We start from the raw sequence: 17,939 nt of genomic DNA, 5'->3' as shown, positions 1-17,939 counted from the left end.
GACAGGAAAAATATCGTGATAATAAAAAAAAAAAGTACCAAGCATTTTTGAGAAACCAAGTTTCTTAGGCATTTTGTAGAATGTTGAGAGTTAGCAGTAGGTAGCATGTTGCGTATCAGAAAGATTACAATACGCACTGCATGGGCAACGTGCTATGAAAGGATCCTTAGAAGTAGGTTGTGTACAGTGCACACATTCACCTGTGCTCCAGGGACCACAATATCTTCCATTTAATCCCAGGAGCCCTTTAGGATTTGTATCCAGTGTATTTATGTTTTACCAGTAGCTGAAATTAGCTGGGATGCCTGAGCTCAATATCCCTAGTTATAACAATTTGGGGAATAAGGCACTCTCACTGGAGGGCACTTGACACTCAAAAGTAGCTTCATACCTGACTGTGCCTAAGTTTGATAACTTTCAAGGCACACTGAAAGGAATACATTTTCTGACATTCTTTATTTAGCATGAATCAAGTGTGATAAAAGATCCATTAAAGACCCATCAAAATTTTTTGTTGATTAAAACAACTTGTACTTCATATTTTTAAAAATTTAATTACTTAAATCTTGAAGATTGGATCAATGAATTTGATAAGTCTAAAAGAAAAAAAATCAGTAAAATAACTCTTTAGTGTGTCCACATTAAATCTTGAAAGAGAAAAGAACCAGACACCAAGACTGTTCCTAGATGTCTCCTCTCTAACATGTGCCCCAGCTGCTTCACTTCCCAGAAATCAGAGAACAGTATATACAACTCTCCTTACTCCCCACCCCCATGTAAAAAAGTTTCTTCTCTAATGTACTCAATATTATTATTCAAAAAGCATCGTGATTCATGTGTTTTCATATGGTTGTCCAATAATAAAGCCAAATAGCTGTTAAGTGAACTGGAGATAAAGTAAAGGAGTTTAAGCCTCCTTAATTCTTTGCAAACCTTACATAATCACAGTTAAAATAAAGTCATTTTTCAAACAGGCTAATAATGTAAAGTCAGCCTCAAAAATCAAATGAAAGCAGTCTTACAGAGGTGGTGTTAAAATTGTCTCAGAAGCATGGTGTTAACCACATGAGAAAAAAGGAATATCCAATAAAGGATAAATGAAAGAAAAAAAATTACCAAGTATTAGAATAAGATATTACTGTTTCCTCTGTCAGCAAAAAGTAAGAGTAACATATGAGAACCTGCTGTGTAAAACCAAGGCACTGACCACTTATCACTTAAGAGCCCCTGGCACCTTTCATTCAAAAAAGGAGCACTAACTCCAGCTTGCTCGCCAATTTCCACCCGCAGTAATTAACATCTTCCACTCTAAATACCTCCTCTAGTTTCAATTCCAGTTGGTGGAACTGTTCCATGGGCTAGTCTAAATCTGGACTGCCTGTAGTTGGACAAAATCAAGCATTCCCCCCCTACTCTGATCAGTCCATCACATCTGTTTCTATTATAACCAAAAAAACAGGGCGTGGGTCCTCTTCTCTCTCTCTGAGTATCAGACAGTTTTCCATACAGTTCTGGAAGTGCAGGATGAAATCTGGGCGACAGTTTAAAATGTAGAGCCATTACGCTTGTGATTAGTAAAATATAGCATTGGGTCCATTATCAATGCATACACGTTTCATCTCCCAGGATGTCAGTATCAGGTAATTGCAAGGCCCTTGGTCAAGCAATTATGTCGACACTGATAATCTCATCATTTATCAAAATCTCGGACATTCCTTTTGGAGGGATAGAGAGGGGTGTTATTGAGAACACTACAGTTATACAGCTTTAGCATTATTCTGAGGACTTGGGATAGTATTCAAAAATCTGTTTAAATGTCATTTTTTAAAAAATATATTTGTCTGAAACTGAAGGCACATATAAACAAACATTTTAAAAATACATTAAGAAGTTCAGATTAGCCCACTGCCAACATTTAGGACTCTTCTAACCACCAAAAATGCCCCCTCAATCTACTTTCCACTGATACCCTTAAAATCCCTTCAAAAAAAGGTGAAGTATTCCTTGAAACATGCTCTGCTGACTCAAGTTTACTTGGACCAAGAAAGAAACTGTATTTTATTATGAGTATCAAATAAAAAGGATTATAGTGTACGATCTTTAAAACTGGAAGGGGCAGCAGTCTTCCACATTTTCACATACTTGTGTTTTTTATAAATTCTACTGTATTTCACTTATCTCTATTGTAAAACTGAAGAGCTGGAGTGCCAAAGAAAACAGCTTGCATGAGACTGATTTAGTCAGGTGGGCATTCAGTGTAGTCTGTGCCTTTACTGTACAGTAAAAACATCACTATCTGTTCAGCACTAACTGTTTTATCCCTTAGTAAGGCGACAATTGTCATGCTAGTTTAGGATCAGCAAAATTAAGTCAGTCCTATTCATTTAAGTCAGCCACAGGGGTTGTGATTCCACTGCAATACAACACAAATTAGAAGATCAGACTCCACTCTTCAGATCTTGAGCCAATATCAGTTAGATGTGTAAATCTCTAGAGAAAATGGATCAATGTTTATTGCAGGAGTATGAAACTCTACATAATTCCAAAATGAACTGAATAATAATGGGAAGCTTCAAGTAATGGGGATCAAGCAGGACAGAAAAACTATGGGGAGGACCTTTGGATTCTACTCTACTGAACATTATTCAGTAAAGCTTACACATACTAAGAAGCATATGCACCCTTCCACTGCATGGCAAGGACGGATGCAAAATCATGTAAATCACACACTCATAGTCGTGGGAAAGCCACACAGAGGGAATATGCAGTATGCTGTATCTTGAGTCCACCTCCCCTAGGTTGAACTACACAGCCCCTCATACAAATAATGAGGGACAGAGCTGGGGGGGTGTGCTAATGAAGTAAAATATTCTGGAGGAAATCTAACTTGCACAATAATCTGTTGTGTGTTATTCTGAGGAAGGTACATGTTTTAATCGATATTATTAAAGCATTATATAACATTACAATCATCTATATAGTGATTGTCATTAATAATGATCATTTAATGGTGCAATTTATAACATTCATTCCCTCACTGCTCCTTCCACACACTGGGGGGCAGTGTAGATGACATCACATGAAATATCACAAGAAGGCAGACAATTAAATATTGTGCTTGTATACATATGCTGTAAGTCTAATTACTAAAATGGTTGAACCTGAGTGCCTGGGATTGAATAAGGATATTGAAATAAGAGGCATTACAGAAACTTGGTGAAACAATGATAATCCACGTGACACTAATACGGGGCACAAAATATGTAAGAATTCCAGTAGAGTGCACTGGTGGGTGGGTGTCACTACCTGTGAGAGAAAGCAAAGTCAAATATAGTAAAAAACTTAAATAAATCAAACTTTACTATCGAATCTCTATGGATATAAATTTCATACATGAATAATAAGAATATAGTAACAGGAATATACTAAATCACCTGACCACGGTGGTGACAGTGATTATGAAATACTCAGGGAGTTTACAGAGACTACAAAAACAGATCACCCAACAATAACGAGGGATTTCAACTATCCCAGTACTGACTGGGTATATGTCACCTCAAGACAGGGATGCAGACAGAAAAATTTCTGGATACCATAAATGACTGCTGTGACATTGTGTACCCTGGGGGAAACACCCTGTAATCCACCATATTCCTCATTTGTATATAATTGTGATATTATATATAAAGCATCCCTTGTAAGGTATCAGGGGAAAGGTTATGATCTGCTGAAAGTCATTTCTCTATCCAAATATGTATATCATTAATGCATATGAAGTAGGGCTGTCAAGTGAGTAAAAAAATTAAACTCGCTGTTAAACAATAATTAGAATACCATTTATTTTAAATATTTTGGATGTTTACTACATTTATAAATATATTAATTTCAATTACAATACTAAATACAAAGTGTACAGTGCTCACTTTATATTTATTTTATTACAAATATTTGCACTGTAAAAAAAATACATTTTTAATTCACCTCATACAAGAACTGTAGTGCAATCTCTTTATCATGGAAGTTGAACTTACAAATGTAGAATTATTTACAAAAAAACTGCATTCAAAAAATAAAACAGTAAAACTTTAGAGCCTACAAGTCCTCTCAGTTCTACTCCTTGGTCAGCCAATCACTCAAGACAAACAAGGTTGGTTACAATTTGCAGGAGATAGTGCTGCCTGCTTCTTGTTTACAATGTCACCAGAAAGCAAGAACAGGTGTTCGCATGGCACTGTTGTAGCTGGTGTTGCAAGATATTTACGTGCCAGATGTGCTAAAGATTCATATGTCCTTTCATGCTTCAACCACCATTCTAGAGGACAGGCTTCCATGCTGATAAGGGGTTCTACGTGATAACTATCAAAAGCAGTGCGGACAGACATGTTCATTTTCATCATCTGAGTCAGACACCACCGGCAGAAGGTTGATTTTCTTTTTTTGGTGGTTTGGGTTCTGTAGTTTCTGCATTGGCATGTTGCTCTTTTAAGACTTCTGAAAGCATGCTCCACACCTCGTCCCTCTCAGTTTTTGGACAGCACTTCAGATTCTTAAACCTTGGGTCAAATTCTGAAGCTATTTCTAGAAATTTCACATTGGTACCTTCTTTGCATTTTGTCAGATCTGCTGTGAAAGTGTTCTTAAAACGAACATGAGCTGGCTCATCATCCAAGACTGTCATAACATGAAATATATGCAGAATGCGGGTAAACCAGAGCAGGAGACATACAATTCCCCCCCCCAAGGGGTACAGTTACAAATTTAATTGACGCATTATTTTTTTTAATGAGCATCATCCACATGGAAGCATGTCCTCTGGAATGGTGGCCAAAGCATGAAAGGGGCTTACGAATGTTTAGCATATCTGGCATGTAACTACCTTGCAACACTGACTACAAAAGTGCCATGCAAACGCCTGTTCTCACTTTCAGGAGACGTAAATAAGAAGCAGACAGCAGTATCTCCCATCAATGTAAACTAACTTGTTTATCTTAAATAATGAGGAGTCTGGTGGCACCTTAAATACTAACAGATTTATTTGGGTATAAGCTTTCATGGGTGAAAAACCACTTCTTTAGATGCATGGAGTGAAAATTATAGATACAAGCATAAATATACTGGCACATGCAGAGAAGGGAGTTACCCTAATGGCTACTGCTCTGATACTTGTTTATCTTAGTAATTGGCAGAATAAGAAGTAGGAGTGAGTGGACTTGTAGGCTCTAAAATTTTACACTGTTTTGTTTTTGAGTGCAGTTATATAACCAAAAAAATCTACATTTGTAAGTTACACTTTCATTATAAAGAGATTGCATTTCAGTACCTGTATGAGGTGAACTGAAAAATACTATTTCTTCTGTTTATCATTTTTACAGTTCACATATTAGTAATCCAAAATAATAATATAAAGTGAGCACTGTGCACTCTGTATTCTGTGTTGTAATTGAAATCAGTATTGAAAAGGTAGAAAAACATCCAAAGATATTTAATGAATTCAATTGGTATTCTATTGTTATAAGTGCAATTAATCGCAATTAATGGCGATTAATTTTTTTGAGTTAATCATATGAGTTAAATGTGATTGACAGCCCTAATATGAAGTTATGAGAATTGTGTTGTAGGGTTGTCACTAAAACATGCTGTAATTTGGGGGATCAACCAGATATTAGCTCCCCAGAGGCAACAGCAAGGAAAGTGACCAACACCTGGGTGGGATGTCAATCAACGCAGCAAAAACCATTGTCCAGCAAGGGAGCTACAATGCAATGACTCACCTGCATGAGGCCACAGCAAGGGAATTGTTCAACCTTGCCTGGAGACTCAGCAATGCCCACCCAGACATGCCTGGACTTGTGTTTTCCAAGCACATGGACTGAGGATATAAAACCAAACACAGGGGGCCCATGCTGGACTTTTCTCCTTCACCCACCTATGCTGCAAGCAACAAGGACACTCTGAAGACTCCAACTGAGGGGACTGGCCCAGATTTCAAGGGTGAAATCTGTATATTAAGGACTGCAATATCCAGTGGGGTGAGAAAAACTGCTTAGTCTAGTTGTTGCCCAGTCTAATCGGGTTGAGAGTTTAGACTGCGTGTTTATATTTTATTTCTTTTGGTAACTAACTCTGATTTTTTGCCTAGCACTTAATTTCACTTAAAACTGATCTTTTATAGTCAATAAATTTGTTTTACTGTTGATCTTTACCAGTGAGTTTGTCTGAAGTGTGGGGCAAATCTGCTCAAGTTTTGAAAAGGCTGGTGTATATCCACTTCCATTGATGAAAGATGAACCAATTAATAAAAACCAATTGATGAAAGATGAACTAATCTTGAGCAGTGCAAGATGGTATATTTCTGGGGTACAGTGCTGGGAACTGGGCGGATTTGGCTCAGGTGCCTTTCCATGTGTGATTCATGAGTGGCTCTGGGAGCATTCATTCAATCTAGCTGGATGTGGGGTCTCCACATGTGGTTGTGCTGAGTGATAACAGCACCTAGAGGGGTTTGCTGCTGGTCACTAGCAAGGCATTGTGAGAGAGACAACCCAGGATGGAGAGAGTTCAGAGGGCACAGCGGTCCCACAGTCTCAGGCTGTACCCCGGGGATCCCATCACAACTGCCTTTTGAAGTTGTTTCCCTGGAACCCACAAGGAGAGCATCAGTTCTTGATTTAGTCTTCAGTGGAGCACAGGGTCTGGTCCAAGAGATGAATATAACTGAACCACTTAATAATAGTGACCATAAAAAAATTGAAACTAACATCCTTACAGAAGAGAAAATACCAAACTAACCCACCACAGTCACATTTACTTTCAAAAAGGAAAATACCACCAGAACAAGGAATCTAGTTAAAAGGAAACTAAACGGAACAGTGTGACCGAGTGGACTAGGATCTGAGGCCCCTTGCTGGAAGCCTCAAGGTCCTGACACACTTGTCCCAGGAAAGAGCAGTAGAGAGATTCTCCAAGCAGGCGAGAGTGGCTCCAGGGGAAGCAGCCAATCAGAGACCAGGAGAGCCCAATAAAAAAGAGCTGGGGGGGGGGCAGTTCCTTGCTGGAGCTAGAAGAGTGCAGATAGTACTCCTGGCTGCCCAAAGGGAAATGCAGCACAACAGACAACTCAGTGCTAGTAAGGACTGGGGGAGCGAGGAAGGACTCCTGGCTGGCTGCTGGGCCTGAACTTTGAAGGGCCCTGAGCTAAGAGTAAGGTGTCAGGGAAGGCTGGGGCTGTGGGGAAGCATCCCAGGAAACTGAATACAGTTTTACTGAACGGACACAGTGGAGCGTGGCTGCTATTCTTAGGGTTCCTGGAATGAGACTCAGAGTAGTTGGTGGACCTGGGTTCCACCATAGGCCACTGGGGAAGGGCCTACAATTGGACAGTTTTAAACCCCCAGAAGGGGACTGAAGTGTCAGGAGATCCAGCTGGAGAACTGGGGGGCAGAACAGACTAAAAGGGCAAAACCATTGCCTTCAGGGAGGAAGCCCTGGGGGTACGGCCCAATACCAAGACTGGTACTGGCTTAAAGACCACAGACACACCCAAACAGAAGCAGGAGCTCGCAAGAGGTGGGTGCCACACAGTGAAGTGCCTGCAAGGTGCATGGAAACTTTTTGAAAACACCATAGTAAAGGCTCAAATTAAACGTATACTGCCCCCCCCCAAAAAAATATAAAAAACAGTAAGAGCAGCACAAAAATGCCACCATGGCTAGACAGCAGAGTAAAAGACACAGTTAGAGGTAGAAATGCATCCTTTAAAAATTGGAAGTCAGATCATAGAATCATAGAGTATCAGGGTTGGAAGGGACCTCAGGACGTCATCTAGTCCAACCCCCTGCTCAAAGCAGGACCAATCCCCAGCTAAATCATCCCAGCCAGGGATTTGTCAAGCCTGACCTTAAAAACTTCTAAGGAAGGAGATTCCACCACCTCCCTAGATAACGCATTCCAGTGCTTTACCACCCTCCTAGTGAAAAAGTTTTTCCTAATATCCAACCTAAACCTCCCCCACTGCAACTTGAGACCATTACTCCTCGTTCCGTCATCAGCTACCACTGAGAGCAGTCTAGATCCATCCTCTTTGGAACCCCCTTTCAGGTAGTTGAAAGCAGCTATCAAATCCCCCCTCACTCTTCTCTTCCACAGACTAAACAATCCCAGTTCCCTCAGCCTCTCCTCATAAGTCATGTGTTCCAGTCCCCTAATCATTTTTGTTGCCCTCCGCTGGACTCTTTCCAATTTTTCCACATCCTTCTTGTAGTGTGGGGCCCAAAACTGGACACAGTACTTCAGATGAGGCTTCACCAATGTCGAAAAGAGGGGAACGATCACGTCCCTCGATCTGCTGGCAATGCGCCTACTTATACAGCCCAAAATGCCATTGGCCTTCTTGGCAACAACAGCACACTGTTGACTCATATCCAGCTTCTCGTCCACTGTAACCCCTAGGTCCTTTTCTGCAGAACCGCTGCCGGACCATTCAGTCCCTAGTCTGTAGTGGTGCATGGGATTCTTCCGTCCTAAGTGCAGGACTCTGCACTTGTCCTTGTTGAAGCTCATCAGATTTCGTTTGGCCCAATCCTCTAATTTGTCTAGGGCCCTCTGTATCCTATCCCTACCCTCCAGCATATCTACTTCTCCTCCCAGTTTAGGGTCATCTGCAAACTTGCTGAGAGTGCAATCCACACCATCCTCCAGATCATTTATGAAGATATTAAACAAAACCGGCCCAAGCACCGACCCTTGGGGCACTCCACTTGATACCGGCTGCCAACTAGACATGGAGCCATTGATCACTACCCGTTGAGCCCGACAATCTAGCCAGCTTTCTATCCACCTTATAATCCATTCCTCCAGCCCATACTTCTTTAACTTACTGGCAAGAATACTGTGGGAGACCGTGTCAAAAGCTTTGCTAAAGTCAAGGAACAACACGTCCACTGCTTTCCCTTCATCCACAGAGCCAGTTATCTCGTCATAGAAGGCAATTAGATTAGTCAGGCATGACTTGCCCTTGGTGAATCCATGCTGACTGTTCCTGATCACTTTCCTCTCATGTAAGTGCTTCAGAATTGATTCTTTGAGGACCTGCTCCATGATTTTTCGAGGGACTGAGGTGAGGCTGACTAGCCTGTAGTTCCCAGGATCCTCCTTCTTCCCTTTTTTAAAGATGGGCACTACATTAGCCTTTTTCCAGTCGTCCGGGACCTCCCCCGATTGCCATGAGTTTTCAAAGATAATGGCCAATGGCTCTGCAATCACATCCGCCAACTCCTTTAGCACTCTTGGATGCAGCGCATCCAGCCCCATGGACTTGTGCTCGTCCAGCTTTTCTAAATAGTCCCGAACCACTTTCTTTCTCCACAGAGGGCTGGTCACCTCCTCCCCATGCTGTGCTGCCCAGTGAAGTAGTCTGGGAGCTGACCTTGTTCGTGAAGACAAGAGGCAAAAAAAGCATTCAGTACATTAGCTTTTTCCACATCCTCTCCCACTAGGGTTGCCTCCCTCATTCAGTAACAGGCCCACACTTTCCTTGACTTTCTTCTTGTTGCTAACATACCTGAAGGAACCCTTCTTGTTACTCTTAACATCTCTTGCTAGCTGCAACTCCAGGTGTGATTTGGCCTTCCTGATTTCACTCCTGCATGCCCGAGCAATATTTTTATACTCTTCCCTGGTCATTTGTCCAATCTTCCACTTCTTGTAAGCCTCTTTTTTGTCTTTAAGATCAGCGAGGATTTCGCTGTTAAGCCAAGCTGGTCACCTGCCATATTTACTATTCTTTCGACACATCGGGATGGTTTGTCCCCGTAACCTCAATAAGGATTCTTTAAAATACAGCCAGCTTTCCTGGACTCCTTTCCCCCTCATGTTATTCTCCCATGTTATTCTGCCCATCAGTTCCCGGAGGGAGTCAAAGTCTGCTTTTCTGAAGTCCAGGGTCAGTATTCTGCTGCTCTCCTTTCTTCCCTGTGTCAGGATCCTGAACTCGACTATCTCATGGTCACTGCCTCCCAGGCTCCCATCCACTTTTGCTTCCCCTACTAATTCTTCCCAGTTTGTGAGCAGCAGGTCAAGAAGAGCTCTGCCTCTAGTTGGTTCCTCCAGCACTTGCACCAGGAAATTGTCCCCTACACTTTCCAAAAACTTCCTGGATTGTCTGTGCACCGCTGTATTGCTCTCCCAGCAGATATCAGGGTGACTGAAGTCTCCCATGAGAACCAGGGCCTGCGATCTAGTAACTTCCGTGAGTTGCCGGAAGAAAGCCTCGTCCACCTCATCCCCCTGGTCCAGTGGTCTATAGCAGACTCCCACCACAACAGCACCTTTGTTGCTTCCACTTCTAAACTTAATCCAGAGACTTTCAGGTTTTTCTGCAGTTTCATACTTGAGCTCTGAGCAGTCATACTGCTCCCTTACATACAATGCAATTCCCCCACCTTTTCTGCCCTGCCTGTCCTTCCTGAACATTTTATATCCATCCATGACAGTACTCCAGTCATGTGAGTTATCCCACTAAGTCTCTGTTATTCCAATCACATCATAATTCCTTGACTGTGCCAGGACTTCCAGTTCTCCCTGGAACCACAAACTCTGGTAAATCAAGTATAAAAGTATAATTAGGCAGACCAAAAAAGAATTCGAAGATTAATTAGCAAAAGACAAACTTAAAAAAAATTAAGCGCATCAGAAGCAGGAAGACTACCAAACAATCCATAAGTCCACTGGACGACCCATGTGCTGAATCAGCACTCAAGGAAAACAAGGCCATTGCAGAGAAGCTAAATTAATTGTTTGCATCAGTCTTCACTGAAGAGGATGTGAGGGAGATTCCCACACCCAAGCCATTCTTGTTAGGTGACAAATATGAGGCACTGTCCCAGATAGAGGTGTCAATAGAGGAAGTTTTGGAACAACATGATCAGTTAAATGGTAATAACTCAGCAGGACCAGATGGTATTCACCCAAGAGTTCTGAAGGAATTCAAATATGAAATTGCAGAACTACTAAGAGTGGTATGTAACCTAGCATTTAAATTAGCCTCCATACCAGATGACAGGGGAATGGCTAACATAATAATTTTTTTAAAAGGCTCCAGGGTAGATCATAGCAACTATGGGCCAGGACACCGAACTTCAATACCAGGCACATTGATAATTTTGTTTTTTACTATAGTTTCAAACAAACACATTGATGAACACAATATGTTGGGGAAGAGTCAACATGGCTTTTGTAAAGGGAAATCATTACTCACCAATCTATTAGAATTCTCTGAGGGTGTGAGCAAACACTTGGACAAGCGAGATCCAGTGGATATAGTGTATTTGGACTTTCAGAAAGCCTTTTACAAGGTCCCTCACCAAAAGCTCTAAAGCAAATTAAGTAGTCCTGGGATAAGAGGGAAGGTACTTTTATGGATCAATAATTGGTCAGTTTTCATTATGAAGCAAGATAAATAGTGGGGTTCCCAAGGATCTGTACTGAGACCTGTGCTGTTCAACATATTCATCATAAATGATCTGGAAAAAGGGGTAAAGAGTGAGACGGCAAGGTCTGCAGATAACACAAAATTATTTAAGATAATTAAGTCCAAAGCTGACTGCAGAGTTACAAAAAGATCACTGAACTGGGTGATGGGACAACAAAATGGCAGATAAAACTCAATGTTGGTAAGTGCAAAGTAAGGTACATTGGAAAAAATAATCCCAAATATACACACAAAATGATGGGATCAGTTATCACTCAAGAAAGATTGTGGAAACACTGCAGATAGTATTATGAAAACATCCACTCTATGTGCAGTGGCAGTCAAAAAACCTAACAGAATTTTAGAACCATTAAGAAAGGGATAGATAATAAAACAGTGAATATCATAGTGCCACTACATAAATCCATGGAACGCCCTTGAATACTGCACACAGTTCTGGTGGTGTGATCTCAAAGGAATATATTAGAATTGGAAGTAGTACAGAGAAGGGAAATGAAAATGATTTGGGATATGAAGCAGCTTCCATATAAGGAGAGATTAAAAAGCCTAGGCCCATTCAATTTAGAAAAGATATGATTATAAAAACATGAATGGTGTGGAGAAAGTGAATATGTGAAGGGATAAATAACTTTCCTAACTCAAGAACTAGGGGTCACCCAGTGAAACTAATATGAAAAATGTTTAAAAACAAACATAAGGAAATACCATTTCACCTAACACCCATTCAACTTGTGGAACTCATTGCCAGGGGACTGGGTTCAAAAAGAATTAGATAAATTCACCACTGCTGGCCAGGAGTCCAGCTCTGAAGGCAGAGCTGCCGCCAGCAGCAGCGCAGAAGTAAGGATGGCACGGTATGGTATTGCCACCCTTACATCTGCGCTGCTGCCTTCAGAGCTGGACCCTTGGTCAGCAGCTGCCACTCTCTGGCCGACCAGCTCTGAAGGCAGCAGCGCAGAACTACTGAAAGCATGGTATGGCATTGCCACCCTTACTTCTGCACTGCTGCTGGTGGGATACTGCCTCCAGAGCTGGGCGCCCAGCCGACACGCTCCAGCTGCCCAGCTCTGAAGGCACCGCTGTCGCCAGCAACAGCACAGAAGTAAGGGTAGCAGTACCACAACCCTCCCCACAATAACCTTGCGACCCCCACCCCCAACTCCTTTTTTGGTCAAGACCCCTAGAGTTGACAATACTGTGAAATTAACCAACATGGACTGTCAATTTGGTAGGGCCCTGATGATGCTGTAATGAACTACAGTAGTAGAGTGAGCTGTTGATATTTAAATATATAAAGATGCCTGGGTTGCTTTAATGTTAGAGCTACATTATTATAAATATCCGTAGAACTTTACCACTGCAACAGTAGGCAATTTAGAACTAGATAGGAAGGTTCCAATTTAAGCATTTATAAAATGTGTAATGTCAGGGAATACAAACTCAAATGCCTAGAGATGAATAATGGCCCTTTCATTAACTAGCATGAAAAGGAATATTTGAGATTAGGCAAAGTGCATTTGTAACCAACTTGCACCTGTGAACTCCAACACATTTTACCGAAACAAATTAATTACTTTTATTTATTGTGTGTGTGTGTGTGTGTATTAGATAAATTATAAATCAGACAAATTATAACATGATAAAATTAAAAAACTTTCAAAGGATTGACTTTTCTTCATTTTTAATTGTTATTCTCTATCACCATTACAGAGGTGGTGCTAGCCCACTGGGGATCCTAAGCAGGAATATTGTTCTCCCCTCCCTCATCTCAACAATACAAAATGTGAATGGGGGCCCCTTTGAGCTGCTTGGGGCCCTAAGCAATTGCTTAGTCTGTTAGAGCTAGAGCCGGCTCTGCGCCACTATCAGGGGCCTTGGAAACATCTACAGAAACAAATCATTAGAAAAGGTTGACTAATGCTCAGAAAGTCAATTTTTTCTAAAGAAAGTCAATTTTATTCTTATTAGAAAACACTGCTGTACCTGTTTTAGCTTCATGTAGAAATTTTCTGTGAAGGTCTTTCTGCTGAAATACCAGAAACGCTCATTAGCTGGATACACACGAACTACAGTCTCCAGCAAAAAGCGGACTGGCTCTACCACTTCAGTGACCACCATATCCACTGCCACAGTCATGTACACACGTTTATCTGGAACGCAAAAATAAATTCACATTCACAAAAGCAGTCAGTCTCAAAAAGATTCAATTTCTCAAGGTACTGATTAGTATAAAAAAACCCCACAGAAAGATGGCTATTTAGGTCCAAATCCCTTCCTATTAAATCCATCTATTGATTCTGCAGCACATATTTCATTTCTGTTTTAGATCTTGTATATCCACATACGGTATGTCTACACTACGAAATTAGGTCGAATTTCTGGAAGTCGGTTTTTTAGAAATCGGTTTTATATATTCGTGTGTGTGTCCCCACAGAAAATGCTCTAAGTGCATTAAGTGCATTAACTCGGCAGAGCGCTTCCACAGTACCGAGGCAAGCGTCGACTTCCGGAGCATTGCACTGTGGGTAGCTATCCCACAGTTCCCGCAGTCTCCGCTGCCCATTGGAATTCTGGGTTGAGATCCCAATGCCTGATGGGGCTAAAACATTGTCGCGGATGGTTCTGGGTACATATCGTCAGGCCCCCGTTCCCTCCCTCCCCCCGTGAAAGCAAGGGCAGACAATCATTTCGCGCCTTTTTTCCTGAGTTACCTGTGCAGACGCCATGGCACGGCAAGCATGGAGCCCGCTCAGGTAACCGTCACCCTATGTCTCCTGGGTGCTGGCAGACGCGGTACGGCATTGCTACACAGTAGCAGCAACCCCTTGCCTTGTGGCAGCAGACGGTACAGTACGACTGGTAGCCGTCATCGTCATGTCTGAGGTGCTCCTGGTCGCCTCTGTGAGGTCGATCAGGAGCGCCTGGGCAGACATGGGCGCAGGGACTAAATTTGGAGTGACTTGAGCAGGTCATTCTCTTTAGTCCTGCAGTCAGTCCTATTGAACCGTCTTATGGTGAGCGGGCAGGCGATACGGACTGCTAGCAGTCGTACTGTACCATCTTCTGCCGGGCAGCCATGAGATGTGGATGGCATGCAGTCCTTCTGCACCGTCTGCTGCCAGCCAAAGATGTAAAAGATAGATGGAGTGGATCAAAACAAGAAATAGACCAGATTTGTTTTGTACTCATTTGCTTCCCCCCGTCCCCTGTCTAGGGGACTCATTCTTCTAGATCACACTGCAGTCACTTACAGAGAAGGTGCAGCGAGGTAAATCTAGCCATGTATCAATCAGAGGCCAGGCTAACCTTCTTGTTCCAATAAGGACAATAACGTAGGTGCACCATTTCTTATTGGAACCCTCCGTGAAGTCCTGCCTGAAATACTCCTTGATGTAAAGCCACCCCCTTTGTTGATTTTAGCTCCCTGAAGCCAACCCTGTAAGCGCCCCTCCCAGCGTCAGAGCAATGGCAAACAATCGGGCATCTGAGAGTGCTGTCCAGAGCACTCACAATGGAGCACTCTGATGGGGCTAAAACATTGTCGCGGGTGGTTCTGGGTACGTGTCGTCAGGCCCCCGTTCCCTCCCTCCCTCTGTGAAAGCAAGGGCAGACAATCATTTCGCGCCTTTTTTCATGAGTTACCTGTGCAGGCGCCATACCACGGCAAGCATGGAGCCCGCTCAGGTAACCGTCACCCTATGTCTCCTGGGTGCTGGCAGACGCGGTACGGCTTTGCTGCACAGTAGCAGCAACCCATTGCCTTCTGGCAGCAGACAGTGCAATACGATTGGTAGTCGTCCTCGTCGTGTCCGAGGTGCTCCTGGCCACGTCGGCTGGGAGCGCCTGGGCAGACATGGGCGCAGGGACTAAATTTGGAGTGATTTGACCAGGTCATTCTCTTTAGTCCTGCAGTCCTATTGAACCATCTTATGGTGAGCGGGCAGGCGATACGGACTGCTAGCAGTCGTACTGTACCATCTTATGCCAGGCAGGCAAGAGATGAAGATGGCTAGCAGTCGTACTGTACCATCTTCTGCCGAGCAGCCATGAGATGTGGACACAAGTAAGCATTTGCAAGAATGGAGGCATAACGTCCCATATGGGGTGAGGAGGGGGAAGGAAAGAAGAAACTACGGACCAGAACCATGGTCTGAGGTCAAATGACTGGAAAATTACACTGGGTCAGGTCACAAATCTGAAGTTATCATCTAATGCTGAAGGAGTGAGCTGTCTTAGAAGCCAGATACTCGGTGTCAAAGCATCCCCCACATCATCCTGCATTTGTCCCAAGCCCCATTGGCACTCAGATACAAAATGGATGAATGATGCCTAGGCCTTGTAAGTTACAAATAAGACCCCTTAAGTACGTGATTTTACTGTTGCAGGAAACACAGCTTTTAAAATAAGTGTTCGTTTTTAGTCATCAGGGATATGAAACAGAGCCTCAGGCAATAACAAATGCACTCACCTGGGATAGTTATGTGATCAGACCACAAATGGACAATGGAAAGAACACAATCAAGTCATGAATTGGAAATAGGGTCAAGCTGCACAGCAAGAGCCAAGTCTACACTACGCTAGAAGTAACAAACTACTGTATATAACATTTTAAAAGACACTAAAAAGAAATCCAAGAATAAGGAAAAGTATGCTGTGCTCGGAGTCAATATTACTTTACGGTTAAAATCAAGGTTAAAAAAAAAAAGATAGGAGTTCCAGATTCAACCAAGCAGTAAAACAGGAACTAGGCGCAGTGAGGAAATGGCTGCTAAGTACCCCTGGGATTGAAAATTCTGATCCCCAGGGGAACATGCCTGTGACCTCACACACAGCTCTTCTACAGGATTCTGACCTGGCAGCAAGAGCACATGCCAGTATGAGCAATTCTTTATGTTATATGTGTTTATACAGTTCATCGCACAGTCAGGTTGTGATACTGACCGAGGCCGTTGGGGTTACCATGATGTTAACGTTAAACTGAAGTACACAGCATGCTCTCAAAGAGACAAAGGCAGAAAACATTTATTAAACAAGGTTAAGTATTCTTTACCATATTAAGTAATTACTAAGCAAGCAAAACAGCATTGTTAAAAAAATCATTTACCTTTAGGTGTTTCCTCATTAAGTACTAAAAAAGTAGGTGCATTGGGATTCCACATTCCAGTAATAACATACGCTCTCCCATCACAGCTCTTTCCCATGGACTCCTAAGAATAAACACATGTATTATATGCATTATAGTGGCACCTACATACAACCAATATCGGGGGCCCGCCCAGTTGTGCTAGGAATTGTACAGTGAGATAAGCCCCTGCTTCAAAGAGCTTCAAATCTAAACAATGAAGATAGACAAGGTTGAAAAGGGATAGAACATACAAGCAAAGTGAACAACATGATAGCTTGCAAACATTTCATTTATTTTCATTTAGTTGAATTATTTTTGTTAGTATTTTATTTTGCGGGAGCGTGTTTCTGGCTTTATGTTATACTGTTTTGGAGTGTGGGAAAAGACAAACAAATGAAGGGAGAAGAGACAAGGAAGGGAGTGATGAGGGGAAGGCAGGGAAACAGACATGGAGGACAGTGTCAGGAAAACTGACTGTATAGGAATAAAAAAGCCAATCAGCACAGGGGAGAAAGCATTCAGAGTGAAAACTAGGGAAACTCTCTGAGGAACTCATCAACATCCAAACTTCCAGGAGAAAGGGGAGGAAGAAATCTCTCACGGTGCAGCTGTACCCATTGCACCTGCTTTGGTGTTTGCTGCTGGCTGGTAGATTTGTATGTGCCACCATTGAAGTAGATTTCTTTGAGAATTAAACCTTAACTTTAGCGGGAAATGTCAGAACAACATGCAGATGCATCCAGAACAGCCCCCTCCCACCACCACCACCCCTGACGTACATGCATGCACTAAAATCTCTGTTAATGTCTCCATGTTTGCACTAAAAGATAATTCCATGCAGTGTCTCCCATTTCTAAAAAAATTCATAATCTTGGGAGAAATAAGTCCCAACACAGAGTTACATGTAGAGGCTATTGCCAAGTCTGTAGTCGTATACGCACGCACACCAGACTCTTGAAGCCCTCTCCCTGTTTTAGAGCATCCCTTCATTGCTCAGATCAAGGAGGGCCTTGCAGAATGGCCTCTCCACGGATCTTGAGGAGAGAGGTATCTTCCATCCTACCTCAGATTTGTCAGGGTGCTGGGTAATTAATCTGAGGTGCTCAATAAAGCTGAGTGAATAATTTATTCACTGAAGAGAAGAAAAACAACACTTCACTTTCAGGCAACCGGAAACTATCTGCAAAGTCACTTTGAGTCTGCCGAATAGTTTCAACCAAACAGAACGTTTCCAAAACATTCTAATTTTTTCCAATCAAAATGGTTTGGTTTGACATTGTCAAAACCTTTCAATTTGTCAAGCTGATGGTGGTGCCCTTTTTATAA

At 42.4% G+C, this 17,939-nt stretch overlaps 1 protein-coding gene across 2 annotated transcripts in view; it reads right to left on the bottom strand.

Annotated features, from left to right (window-relative positions):
- RABGAP1L (RAB GTPase activating protein 1 like) overlaps positions 1–17,939 on the bottom strand; it is a 528,106-nt gene that overhangs the window by 409,319 nt on the left and 100,848 nt on the right. For both annotated transcript variants that reach the window (XM_084635917.1, XM_084635918.1), the window contains exons 9-10: positions 16,593–16,695; positions 13,472–13,638 (exon numbers count right to left, since the gene is read on the bottom strand). In XM_084635917.1, the coding sequence (XP_084492043.1) occupies positions 13,472–13,638; positions 16,593–16,695 (270 nt within the window). The remainder of the gene's footprint in view (positions 1–13,471; positions 13,639–16,592; positions 16,696–17,939) is intronic.

The sequence above is a fragment of the Lepidochelys olivacea genome (genome assembly GCF_965140295.1).
Source record: "Lepidochelys olivacea isolate rLepOli2 genome assembly, chromosome: 8".
Lineage (NCBI taxonomy): Eukaryota > Metazoa > Chordata > Testudines > Cheloniidae > Lepidochelys > Lepidochelys olivacea.
Note: the sequence above shows the minus strand (reverse complement) of the source record. Positions and strands in the feature narration are given on the sequence as shown.